General features: G+C 39.7%; 1 protein-coding gene across 1 annotated transcript in view; it reads right to left on the bottom strand.

Annotated features, from left to right (window-relative positions):
• TTC29 (tetratricopeptide repeat domain 29) overlaps positions 1-9,377 on the bottom strand; it is a 272,705-nt gene extending 263,328 nt beyond the window's left edge. Inside the window, exons 1-4 of the mRNA XM_027956246.3 lie at positions 9,319-9,377; positions 8,468-8,514; positions 2,002-2,099; positions 66-149 (exon numbers count right to left, since the gene is read on the bottom strand). Coding sequence (XP_027812047.1) covers positions 66-149; positions 2,002-2,093 — 176 coding nt within the window. The 5' untranslated portion in view covers positions 2,094-2,099; positions 8,468-8,514; positions 9,319-9,377. The remainder of the gene's footprint in view (positions 1-65; positions 150-2,001; positions 2,100-8,467; positions 8,515-9,318) is intronic.
• Between the last annotated feature and the right edge of the window lie 4,904 nt (positions 9,378-14,281).

Genomic DNA, 14,281 nt, shown 5'->3' with positions numbered 1-14,281 from the left:
CAACAAAGAATCAAGACAAAAAAACAAACTTTATATTAAAGTACCTTTAAGAGGTATATACTTACGCAGCAACCTCCTCTTTTGACAATCCTTTGAAATTCACCTCCAGATAATGATCTATGTCATCTTTTTCTTTGATCAGTTCAGACCTAAATGAAATAGAAAGAAATAATAAAGAACTGCCTTATCGAGGTGAAAAGCTACGAAACATATAAAATGCTGCCAGGAGAACAGGAATATTCAGGGTATAATATCTTAGATAATAAATGTTCTGCAAGAGCTACAGTGTTAGGCTCTTCATTGATAATTTCAAATTTTTAACTTTCTTGAATGGAAAAAGGGAAGAATACTGAACTCAGTATGTAAACAAATAAAACACCAACATACTAAAATAGTCTACCTTCTTAAATAAATGGGGTTTTCTCCTCAAAACTTTTAAGATTGTCCATTTTACTTATGTTCTCTCACAACCTTCCAGCTACAGAAGTCAGATTGTGTTCAGCACAGTATCGTGAACTAAAACACCCCTATTTGATACAAATGTGTTGAATTTATTCATTGAAAACATAGAATTTTGCTCTGACATTCTGTTTGAGCGGTTTTTAAAAATCACACATAAAACTCAAATTACTATTAAAAGTTCAAGCTAAAAGTGATTTTAGGAAGACTTTAATGAGAAATATATTACACATGTAATATATTCATTCTTCATACCCCTTGCACCTTTAAGAATAAGCAGACTATTAACATATCATGGCAACTGAAATACAGGATATACAAGTATCTCTTTTTATTCAGAAACTAATGGAGAATGTTGATTAAAAATTTTGCCTTAAATGGTTATGATAAAAATGTTTTTCTTTAATAAAAAGAATTCAAAATTTTTTTCTTTAAAATCTGTCTTATCCTAGGGATGTGACACTGAGTTATGTTTTTGCTCATGTTGAAAAGAAAATGTAAACTCAGTTATTACAAAATGACAGGAAGAAGCAGCTAGCTTTTTCAGATTTTGCAAATATTTCACATTGTCCAAAAGGAAGATGGAAAATAAGAATGTATACACTGAAGTTATGCCTCTATCAAAAATGTTGCTTTTCAAATTATTTGAAAGTAAACATAATTTTCCTCAATTCTATTTTACAGTTTCTACAAATTTCATTTCTATTACAAAAGAACTTTGGGGCCAGTTTAGCTGAACGTATTTATTTTGGTCCAGGAGCTTTGGTCTCTGCCAGAAATACCAAAAATGAGGTATGGTGCTTCTTCGAACAAAGCAGTCTCATAATACTTTGATCATTATGCCTTGTAGGAATTGAAAGGCATGCATAAAAAGATAATCAAACCTACATATGCAAATTATTTCTGTTGATAAATAATATGTGCATAATTAAAAATCAATAAAACTAGACGTGGAAACTTCTAAGTAACACAGTCTTAGTTAATATGCATAATTACAATCAAAAACATCAAGTTCCTGCCCTGCAGGTTTTCGGCCCAAGATGAAAACTCCCTGAATTCAGCAGCCATTCACAGGCAGGGGAGGTTTGATGTATTTTCAAGCTCTAGGATCATTTCAGGCGCTAAATCATGACTACTAGTTTACCCTCAGAGTAAGACTGTGTCTTCCTTCCTCCAAAACAGAAATCAGGATCGAGGTCTTGTGGTTTAGAAGCCATACAACTTTCACGCCTACAGCTTCTGCTTTCAATTTTTCCACACATATTTTAAAAAGGAAATGTATTTCCAAAGCTTTGCAGGAACCACAATATAATGGCAATAGGAAATAAAATGACCAAATGAGCACTTGCCTGCTAAATAAATATAATCTTAATCTTTGAATAAGATTTATCAATCTTTCTGAAACAGCAAATTTGAACATTCTGAATATAAAAAAGTACTTTTGTCTTTAAACAATTTTTATTGCTGAGATATGTTACTGACATTTCTTACTGCAAGAAATTTCTTCTGTAGGGAAAAAAAAAGAAAGCCAGGGTCACATACCTTGGAATTGTTCTTGGTGAGCACGGCAGCTTCTGTCTAGCCAAGGCCGTAAGCTTTGGGCGTGTCATGGGCAGCGGGGGCAGGGTAGTCATTTTGGACTGCCAAAAAAAATAAATAAACGGAAACAGTATTTAAACAGTAAATCATTCAAAGAATCTTTTAAGACATTATTAGAGATCTAGTCAGTCATCTGAGCTGAGAATGCCTCTGCGCGTAGATCTTTAGCTCTGTTATTCAGGCATGAAGCTCAGTGAGTGAATACTGCAGGTGGCTTCTCTCATTATTTTTCTCACTATCTGCCTTTTGGCCAATTTATTACTTGTCTGCATCTCCATCACAAAGTAGAGAAGAGAAAATCTGATAAATGTGTTGAAGATTCAGACAACTAGGAGCTTTGGTATGGGTTTCGTCAGTAGAGCTGGTTGCAATTAAAAAGTGAAGATTTTTAGGGCAGCTATGGATTTCAAATACTCATGCTTTGCTCTCCTGTTACAAACAATAACTTAAAATTGTTCATACTTTGCTGTTTTCTAAAAATTTTCTCACAAATAAAGGCTTTCCCTTAGAAGTGCTAAATGCTAAGAACAGTTCTAAATAAGGAGACAGCTGGGCATATATCTGGAAAACATGAAAACTCTAAATCAAAAAGAAACATATGCACCAATGTTTTCAGCAACACTATTTATAATGACTAAGATGTAGAAGCAAACTAAATGCCTATTGAGCAAAGAGTGGATAAAAAAGATATGGATAAAAAAGATAATATTCCAAACACAATGGAATATTACTCAATCATAGAAAAGAATGAAATAATGCCATCTACAGCAACAATGGATGGACCTAGAGATTATTATACTAAGTGAAGAAGTCAGACAAAGACAAATATCATATATAATATCACTTAGATGTGATATATGTGGAATGTGGAATCTTTATATGTGGAATCTTTTAAAAAACTATGCAAATTACCTTATTTACAAAATAGAAACAGACGCACAGATGTGGTAAACAAACTTATGATTACCAAAAAGGAAAGGGGGGAGGAATAAATTAGAAATTTGTAATTAACAAATACACATTACAACATATAAAATAAATAACAGAATCTACTGTGTAGCACAAGGAACCATATTCAATATCTTGTAATCACCTATACTGGAAAATAATTTGAAAAAGAGTATACATATATTATATGTATACAGGGGCTTCCCTGGTGGCTCAGATGGTAAAGCATCTGCCTCCAATATGGGAGGCCCAGGTTCAATCCCCAGGTTGGGAAGATCCCCTGGAGAAGAAAATGGCAACCCACTCTAGTACTCTTGCCTGGAAAATCCCATGGACAGAGGAGCCTGGTAGGCTACAGTCCACGGGGTTGCTAAGAGTCAAACACGACTGAGCAACAACTTCACTTCACCTTATACATATATTCAGTATATATAACTGATCGCTTTGCTATATGCTTGAAACATTATAAATCAACTATACTTCAATTTAAAAGTGTAGTGGTTTAAAAAAGATTGCTTAAAACAGCAATCAATGTATTACCTTTCATGTTATGTGGGTCAGGAGTTAGGAGAAGGCACAGTGGGGATAGCTTTTCCCTACTTCATTTTTACTGGGGCCTCTGCTGAGAAGACTCAGAAGTTTAGGGGTAACTCAGTGGTGGGAAAGAGGAAATACCCATAAGGTCTTCACTCACATATCTGGTGGTGAATGCTATTATCTGGGACCTCAGCTGGGGCTATCTATCAGAACACATACATGTGACCTCCTCATATGGCTTGGGCTTTCTCTTAGTATGGCAGCCTCATACTTCTTAAGTGGTTGCTCAGGGCTAGAAAGGCAAGCACCCAGAGAAAAGCCAAGTGGAGGCTGTATTCCCAGGGTCTGGCTTTGGAAGTCACATAGCATGACTTCCATTGTTAAAACAGGCTGCCTAGATTTAAGGCTAATGAAATAGACTCACCCACTGAGGGGAAAGCATTGAAGTCACATTGTAAGAGGAAGATGTGGGATGGAAGATATTGTGGCTATCTTTGGGAAGTGCAATATGCTACAATGGAGAAAGTAAGTGAGCCATAATGAAGGCAGATCTATAAAATCCAGTTATCTAAATCTTACTCCAAAAAGGAAGAAGTGTGGGCGTGATGTTGATGAACTTATAGTGGAAAACTGTCGCATGTTACAAGCACTTTCAGATACAAAAGAACTCACCTTCTCCTGTTGGAGAGGCATTCAGAAGACCAGAGCCTCTTGATTCTACCACCACTACCTCCACAAGTTTTGACCTCTACCATTTCACTTCTACCTCTACCATCCTGGGTCACATACCCATAAGCAAGGCTTGTTTCAGGTTCTAAATCACTTCCTCCAGTATTTATTATCTCTGTGACCTAGGGTAAATCACCATCAATCTGGGCCTTAAATATAATCAACAAATATGCATTAAGCTACTGCTTAGTGCCAGGTACTATTTTAGGTGCTAAAGATGAGGCAGTGAACAAAAAGACAAAAATCTCTAGCCTCACAGAATCTATATTATAGGGTCAGTATGGTGGGGAAACAGACAATACACAAACAAGCAAAAATAACACAGAAGATTAGATGATGATGGGATCTATAGCTGAAAATCAAGCAGGGAACTAAAAAGGACCCAGTGCTCACCAGTAGTCAGGGATGAATAACAGCAGAAAAATATGACATCAGAGAAGTTAGGGAGAAATTTGGTGGTGTTCTGATGATAACGGGGTCTTAAAGGACTTTAACGCTGATTGGAGGGTTTGAGCCCAGGAGTGACACAGTTTGACTTCTGCTTTGAAAGGATTACTCTGGCATCTCTTTTGGACTTAGACTGTAGAGGACAGAAAGAAAGACATGGAGACCAGCTGGAGGTTGCTATGAAATCTGGATGACAGAGGATGGTGGTTTAGGTAGAGGTGGTGGAGAGATGTGGTCAGATTCAAGGTAGGACTGCCTGCAGCCTGCAGAGACAACCTATTCCTCTAGAGCTGTGTACAAAGCCATGGCAACATGGAGGCTGGAAAAGCAATGAGATTTGAGGAAAAGCCTTCTGAAATTCAGTGTGGAAATAGGCAGTCTAGTGTTTCTGAAAAAAAAAAAAAATTACCTTGGCCTGAAAATAATTATTTGCATAATAAAGAGAAAATTCTAATGGAGATAAGTGTCATGTTTTAGATATAATGCGTGTGTGTGTGTGCTCAGTCGCATCTGACTTTTTGCGACCCTTTGGACTGTAGCCCGCCAGTCTCCTCTGTCCATGGGGTTCTCCAGGCAAGAATACTGGGGTGGACTGCCATTTCCTCCTCCAAGGGATTTCTTGACCCAGGGATCAAACCTGCATCTCCTGTGCCTCCTGCACTGCAAGTGATTCTTTACCACTGAGCCATTGGGGAAGTCTATAGAATCCTAACATTGCCCAGATTATTAGATTATGATATGATCCTTGAAACATAAGGTCTACTTATTTTTATACAGTTATAGTTTTAAAGCACTCAGTCTAAATAGCAAATGTCAGTCATCGCCTCCAAAACAAACGTTTAAGAAACATAATGTATTGCATGCCATAACTTCATAAGAAAGTTACTTTTTTGTATATAAAAATTTGTATTTTTCTGATCAGATGTTATATCAACTTGTTAACTGGATAAACAGAACTTACTAAATGACAATACTGTATAGAACACATAGTGAGAAGTTAAAGCTAAGGCAAAATTAGACCCAGTGGACAGATTTAAAGGGCAAAGGCTCCCCAATCCTACTCCTTGTAAGCCTGTTTCAGAGAAGCTGTGAAGACTCTACATTGCAGAGTCCTCAGCTGTTATGGAGAAAATAAGAGCAAATCTGGGCCATCTCAGCTCCTAACCCAGTGTCTGCCCCGAGGGGATTTGGAAAGGGAAAGAAAGGAAGCCTGTGCTTGATTCAGTCTGGACATTCCTTCTCTGACAAATGAAGACTCTGTTCTAACAGTCCCTATGCTTACCAAAGGCATTGGGCAGAGGTGATCTCTGCATAATCTTAGGGACCTTTGAAGGGTTTCTCAAGGAGCTTCAAAACCAGAAAAAGGTACTTGAAATTTCTTCAAACACTAGGAAGACCCAGACACTTGTACACAGTGGGACTAAATATATTTCCCAAGTGGCACCAGTAGTAAAGAACCCACCTGTCTATGCAGGAGACATAAGAGATGCAGGTTCAATTCCTGGGTTGGGAAGATCTCTTGGAGAAGGGAATGGCTACCCCCTTCTTGCCTGGAGAATCTTATGGACACAGGAGCCCGGTGGGCTATAGTCCACGGTGTCACAAAGAGTCGGACACAACTAAGCGACTTAGCTCGCACACAGAGGGACCAAACCCCTGAAACTCAGTGCCATCTCACGTATTCCAGCAAGGCGTGTATAAGCCTCCCAAGAGCTGGCCTACCAGGTTGTGATATAAAATTAATCCTCACTGATGTTTACTTGTGTTAGACCATTTTTGCTAGAAAATACAAGCATCTAATAAAATCTTATGCACATGTTAGACGTGGAGAGGAACATGTCTTCTTCATCACGCAGATCAACTGCGATTTTTTTTTTTAATCTGAGTCAATGTTTCCAACCATTAAAGTTTCAGCTGCCAGTTCCTTCATTTTGCTCTCCTCTGATCTAAGAACATTAGCAGCAGGAGCACCTTTACTCTTAAATTTAGTTTAATGTAAGTATTGCAAGCCCTGCTGGCAAGCCTCAAGGCACAACTCTGAATGGGGGGTGGTCAGAGCTGAATGATAAAGTGGAAAAAAATTATTAACTGTGCGCTGGAAAAAATATCCCTCAACCATTTTATGTTGAAAGTTTAAGCTCAAAGTTAGGGTGGAATGTGATGGGCTCCCTTCGCTGCTCTAAGCCCCACATCCTCCCTAGCCTATGCCTATTGGGAAAGGGGTATTTGTTTTTTACAATCCATACATGGCTATGTAAAGATATTTTGTTTTACATAATAGGTAGCTGTTTAACCAAATTTTATGACACACATAATATTTGAAACGCATCAAATATGTAAAAGGATCCTGTAACATATTATTTTCCTATCTAAGTAATCACCATCTCTTTTATGTCTGATCAGTTCAGTCTTATTTCTGCTGAATGTTCTTAGAGTAGAAAATAGCTGCATTTTAGCATATAGAAGCAAACCAAGGGGAAAATAAGTGAGAAAAAATGCAAGCACACTTAGGGGCCTGTCATTTCAGGCTGAAATCATACCTGTTGAGTGAAGAAAGCCTTTTCTTCTTTGTTAATATGAACAGTATCATTTTCCTGGTGTGGACTAGAGAGTGTTCCCTGCTTTCTAGTGGGCTCCATCCAGAGGAATGGGACTAGTGCTGGGAGTGGCTGATCTAGGCCTGAAGCAGAAATGGAACCCATCATCCTTCACAACTGACACTTTATCAGGGTCCTCCTAGCTCCACACCACACATGGTGGGTGCTACCGCAGGACGGGTACCTAAGGGAGAATAATGAGAGGTACTTCCCTGGCTGGTACCCAAGTGAGCCTAGCCCTAGGAGGTCAGGGTGAAGCTGTCTGTTAGGGGACCCAGAGGCAGCTCCCCCAGTGCTACCAAGTGGGCAGTGTACTCTAGGCATCACAGGAGCTGAGACAAAGATCAAAAGGTTGCCTTAAGCCATTCCACTGTTGGTATTCAGAGGAGATTTGGTGGACTCTTTGATCTCCTGGTTGGCTCCTGTATCACAGTTACAATCTCTAAGTTTGGCCCCCACATGCAAAGACAAATGAGAATGGAGAAATACAGGATGAAAGGTTTGAGAGGGGTGGATCAGGCTGAATGTGTCCCATGGTGTGAGTTTAAGTTTCTGGCCCCCAAGTAAAATTCTTCAAAGAGTAATCCTCTTTCCCCCACAATCCCCAGAGATACCCTTATCAAGAAACACAAAGGAAGGGGAAGCCTAGAGTTGTATAGACACAGGCTACCTGGGGAGTAACTACGTTTGAGGCTGACCACTATTTCCAGAATTCAGTCACCTTGGGGGAAAAAGGTGAAATGTGAGAAAGAAAACCAATAAACACACAGCAAGCAAACATATCATGTGTCACAAGAGAGTTCAAAATAAATATGATTCTACCATCATCAACAAGATCATCGATAAGAATTGGAACTTTTCCTATTATCATCACAAGCTCTTTTACTATGAAAGTTTAAAGAAAAACTATAGAAGAAACGTCAGTAATCTGCTCCTGAAAAGAGTAAAAAAAAAAAAATCACATAAAACAAAAAGTCAGTAAATGTTTATCCCTTGTATTTTTGGACACATTTAGCATTCTATGATAGGTAAACAGGTTGTTAAAGAAACAGAAACCACACATTTCCTGCTAACTGACATGCACTGATAGTTAAATCAACACTTAAAGCAGGAAAAGTGTTTGAAAGTGGGCCATGTTTCACTCGACTTACATTTGGAGATTACTGCTGAAGGTCTCTCCAGGTTTACAGACTTCAGCCTGAAAATTTGGAAGCAAAGAATAATAGCAAAGGAGAGAAGAAAAAAGTTAAAAATTAGTCAACAGACTAACTCACTAACTCCCCTCACTGCTCCAAATCATGGAATAAGATTTATTTGTACCACAAAACACCAGGTATCTACTTGTAGTTATATAAACTTAAAAAAAAGAATCCTGCTGTGACAGCTGACTTATTATGTCAATGATTAAAGATGCAAACCATAAAAAAATAAAATAAAACGAAGTATAGTTCCTATTGGAGAACCTAATCACTAATTCAATGAAATATCAATACATCTGAAATACTATTGATATATTCTTTTGGGACTCTTTTGGGACCCCATGGTCTGTAGCCCGCCAGGCTCCAACTGTCCATGGGACTTCCCAAAAGTCAGACACAACTTAGGGACTAAACAACAACAAAAATCGGTGTATTCTTACATAAATGTGACTAGTGATAATGTGATCTCTCAAACTTTGGTTATCTACCAAAACCGAGGGCATCTCAGTTCCTACCCAGTTCTAAACAGGACTAATTGATTTTTTCCACTGCCCTCAGAGGGTAAATGGCGGCGAGGAGAGAGCCCTTCTGTGCTCCCCCTTCTATGCATTTCTTGAAATAAATGGCGAGGGCCTTGGCTTAGTAAGCTTGTCGCTCGACTGACTGAGGAAGGTCTGTATGGGTCAGAGGAGGGACTGCCTGGAAAAATAACCCATCTGCTTCTTGGAGTCCGCCACGAATCTCGATGGATTGGTCCTGGGGAACAACTCTGGTTTTCTGTTCCGCCGAAGTGTGTCCCTCACCTGTGGCAGGTGCTGGGCGCCGGCGCTGCCCTCTCCTCCCGCGGTGGTTCCCAGACACTGCGGAGCAGGCGCAGAGAGAGGACGCAAGAGTGTCTCCAGGGATACAAAGGGGGCGGGACGGGACGGAAGGGGGCGGGGTTAGGCTAAACTGAGATTCTGGATTGGTGCAGCTTCCACTCTCCTCGGATTCAGGGGCGGAGCCTTGCAGGGGCGGGGCCTAGTGCGCGCAGTGCTGGGGAGGTCCACACCCGGCAGCTTTTTCCCGCCAGACGACTCTCAGAAGTTAGACAGTTCTCAGCAATTAGTTCACCTTATCCAAGAGGCCTCTAATTTGCCGCCCTGAATCATTTCCCTCACTGCACTCTCAATATTTTGCAACATTGCCCTATCGTCCACACATTGATGGAAAAACGCTTAGCTTGGCGTTCAAGACCCCCAAGACCGCCACTATCCAGCTGGATAAGTCGTTCATTCTCATCTTCCTCAGCCTCTATTGCGCTCAGAACCATTTTTTTCATGTCCCACGCAAACACCTTTCAATCCTGTTTTCAGAAAGAGAATCCAGTGTTGAGTGGTGATGAGCTAAAAACTCAAGGTCTCTTTCATAGACTCTCCCTGCGTTCTGTCTTTACATATATATTTTAAAACTTCCTCTGAAACTCGGGATTTTATATTTACACCCACTTAATGTCAGCCAGTTAATCGCAGTCCAAGGTTCCACCCCTTCTCTCACATGTAAATATAAGGAAGTGAACTTCCTGGCTCATTGTCTCATGCAGATAGAGGGCAAGACAGTGAAGCTTGTTGCTTATTACTCCGCAAATATAGATGTGCTGGAAAGCTAAGCGTTTATTCATTGGCTACTGTCACGCACTGTAAGAAAGTGAGTCAGCTGTACAGTTCACACCATTCTGTTAATCATAAATCGATTCTATTTGGACTACAAGCATAACAACCATAGCCACACTTTCATTCCAACATCTAATTTGCTGCAATAAATTACTGAATTACTTCCACCAAGTAAATTTACATTATATTGAATACATTCAGTCGATCACTGACTACCTGTGACTGGGCTCCATGGGACCCCTCGAATTCTGTTCTCATGAACTCATTTCTCAGTTTCCAGAAACAACACAGTTCCACAGGTGACTGTGTGAATTCTGTTTAAGTTCTTCCTGCCTTTTCAGCTTTGAGGTATGTAAATTCCATGCACCTTCCTTCCAGCATGCGGCTCTCCCAGTGTGGCTTTCTAGGAGGTTCCTCCAGCCTCTTTGGATTTATTCCTCCTGTTTGCTCTTTTTCACTGGCAGTTCTTTGGTTATTCTCTTTCTCCACTCCTTAGCCAGAGAGTTCATAGAGCTAAGGAGCTCAGAGAATGTTATTTGTAAGTGACAGAAGATTACACTTTGAGGGTAAACTCAAACTGGTTTAAGCAAAAAATGGAAACACTGTTTTCTGCAACACACAGATGCCAGCCTCAGGTGTAACTGTATCTAGAGACTGACTCTTTCGAAAACTTTAAGGACTCTACAACAGCCTCACAGAATTAAACTCTCTCTCTCAACTCCTTTCCCTTAGGCCTACTTTCATTATTAAAAGTATTACTCTGCATGAGTTGGTTTAGTCACTAAATTGTGTCCAACCCTTGCGAACCCATGGGGACTGCAGCCTGCCAGGCTCCTCTGTCCATGGGATTTCCCAAGCAAGAATCCTGGAATGGGTTGCCATTTCCTTCTCCAGGGAATCTTCCTGACCCAGAGATCAAACCCAAGTCTCCTGCACTGCAGGTGGTCTCCCACATTGCAGGCAGATTCTTTACCAACTGAGCTACCAGGGAATCCCATTACTTTGTGTGGTGCTTGGTTTATATGAGTAAATTTCCACAGAAATATTAGGAGCTCTTTAAGAGCAAAGAGCTCTTGTTTTTGTCTTACTTTTCTCTGAATTCCCTGGAATGGTACTGGAGTTCATAGATAGTATGTGTTCAAAAAAAATTTTTTTTTAGTTAATTGAATGAGTAACAGAATAAACAGAGGTGCCTAGAACTGATTCTTCCGTATGTAATTCCTCTCGTTACTTTCTCTGCCTTCCCCACCTAGAATTGGGAATAATACCATGGTCTTTCCAAGAAGATGAATGCTTGGTTTCTTGCTACACCCCATTGGCAAGAACTTTATCACATTGTCATCTTTGGCTTCAAGAACAGCTGGAAAATATGATCTTTATTTTGAGTAGTCATGTGAATGCTAAACATCAAGATCTTCAACTATGGAATTTAGAAAATAAGGGGGGTGGATTCAGCATCAGTGCTAAAGACATTGATTCATATTTAATAGAGAAGGACTGTGTCTCTGTGTAAGTTTCCTTCCTTGTTTGAATAGTACTGTTCTCCAAGTTTCTTCCTTAGATGAGAGTCTCCAGAGCTGTGGATAAGGTGGGCAAGCTACATCTCCTTGAATTTCTTTTAGGATGAGAACTTAGAGAATCAGTGCTCAGGCTGTGTCCTCTATGCCAGAGTAACAGGGAGTCCACCTGGAGCCTAAACTTCTCCTTGAAATTTCACTGAAAGTCTTTATTAAATGTGCTATTTAAAGGGCTCCTTCCTGCTCTCTGCCTGGGGGTGAGGGGGTTACATAGGGTGTTGAGCAGTTAAACTGTATCATGTTCAGAGTTTTCCCCTTATTTTCAGCCCCGCTTCTCCTACTCTTCTTCCCCTGTAGATGCTGAGCAGTGACGCCAGGGTTTTGTTAGACGATTATCCTCAGCCACTTGAGGGCTGTGGTTTTCTTTACTATCTTGCCTTTCACTCTGCTCCCTTCCGCTGTGTATCTTCTGACAGTTTTAAAAATCCCTCATCCACTGACAGTTCCTACCCTATTTTTGTATCACTATTATTAATATTATTGTTTTAGTTACTTAAACATTTTTATTAAAAGAGATAAATATATGTGCTGTTTGTCATCCTCTGAACCTTTCTTAGGAATGGAATACTAAATTAAGACAAAGGGAAAATTAAAGGGTATAAAAGAGGAAAAGAAAATATAGAACAAGTATAAAAACTGGTGAAAAGTGACAGGGAGGCCTTGATGAACTCATAATAGCCAAGTTACAAACTCCCTGTCTTAAATTTGTAGCAAAAAAATGAACTAAAATAATTTTCTAAAAATCTGAATCAAATTAATTTATTTGTATGTGGGTTGGTTATTAGGAATCCTCTGACATACACTGTCATTCGTGTGCATCCTCTACAAGAGCTTTTGTGTACAACCAAAAATTTGCATGTGGCTTGGCTGTTTTTGCATCCTTTTCTTATTTCTGAAAATGTGTCTTAAGAAAATGACAACTTTCCATTAGACATGGTCCAGGGGGGCAGATTTAGGTATTCTATTCTCCTCTATCCAAGAAAGCAGAATATGACATAAGCAAGGCCAGTTTTGGGCTTTTTCGATCATTGTTGTAGTTTCTACTTTCTTAGTCTCAGAATCTGCATTGATTCTTGCCAGTTCCAAGCCCTTATTTTTCAGATCCCTGTCCATTCCTTTTTTATCAAGTCACAGTAAATTTTCATTAAAATAAGTCCCTTACATACAAATGAGTTTATTTCCAAGAGTACTTTCGTAAGTCCAATTTGTTCCTAGGTCCAACAAAGTTAGCCTAGGTACCCAACTAACAAGATCAGCTATATAGAATTGTACTATAGTAGGTTTATAATACTTTTCACACAAATAAGACATAAAAAACAAACATACACACACAAGAAAGCAAACATTATTAATCCTACAGTGTGTGTGTGTTAATCGCTCAATCGAGTCCGACTCTTTGCGACCCCATGGGCTCCTCTTTCCATAGGATTTTCCAGGCAAGAATACTGGAGTGGGTTGCCATTTCCTTCTCCAGGGGATCTTCCCAACCCAGGGATCAAACCTGGGTCTTCTGCATTGCAGGGAGATTCTTCACTGTCTGAGCCACCAAGGAGTCTTGCAGTACAGTTCAATAGCTGGCATTTATTACCAGTACCAGCAACATCACTGTTGCTTTTACACTTGCTTCTGGACTTCCTGGGCTTGAAATAAAGATAGTGTACTTCTATATTCTATACAGTACTGTACAGTTAAGTACACAAAAGCACAACCACACATGTGACAATGTATGCAGACACGTGAACTAACTTATGTGACTAGACATGCGAACATACATTCACATCTTTCAAAGTTCAAAACTTGAAGGTCGTATGTAGGGGACTAACTGCACAGTAAATTCTATTCATTGGGATTGAATTCTAACTGATAGAAATATTGGTACTAGTGGCCGGATAGTGGGAAATAGTCTTCAGGAAAAGGTAAGATTCTTGGGATTGGCCACCTACATTAACGTGAAAAGTAATGAGGCTTTAGTTCATAGTTTTGTAAGGAAGCAGCAAGCTGTGACAACTTCTGTGAAACAGTAATTATCAACTGAGATTACTTGTAATCAATGTTCACTGAGGGTGAAACTCCAACAGATCATGGAGCTACCATCAAAGGGCCTCATGAGAAAATGAGGAATTCAAGCATTTGAGGATGAGTGCCTGCTTTTGAAGACACACTTCCCAGGTGGTGCTAGTGGTTAAAAATACAAGCAAACCAACCCTGCTTGCCAACACAGGAGATGTAAGAGACGCCAGTTCAGTCCCTGTGTTGGAAAGATCCTCTGGAGGAGGGCATGGCAATCCGCTCCAGTATTCTTGCCTGGAGAATCCCATGGACAGAGGAGCCTGGCAGGAAATAGTCCATTGGTTCGCAGAGTCAAACACTACTGAAGCGACTTAGCACACACACAGGCACTCCTCTAACAGCTGTTGAAACCCTACATGGATACGTGGAAGGCCTAGCCAGAAATATATATATATATATACACACACATATATATACATATATATACACAAACAAGAGAATGACAAAATCAAAATAGTAAGTTCTGT

Source organism: Ovis aries, chromosome 17, assembly GCF_016772045.2.
Source record: "Ovis aries strain OAR_USU_Benz2616 breed Rambouillet chromosome 17, ARS-UI_Ramb_v3.0, whole genome shotgun sequence".
In the NCBI taxonomy this organism is placed as follows: Eukaryota; Metazoa; Chordata; class Mammalia; order Artiodactyla; family Bovidae; genus Ovis; species Ovis aries.
This window is presented reverse-complemented; position numbering and strand designations above follow the sequence as displayed.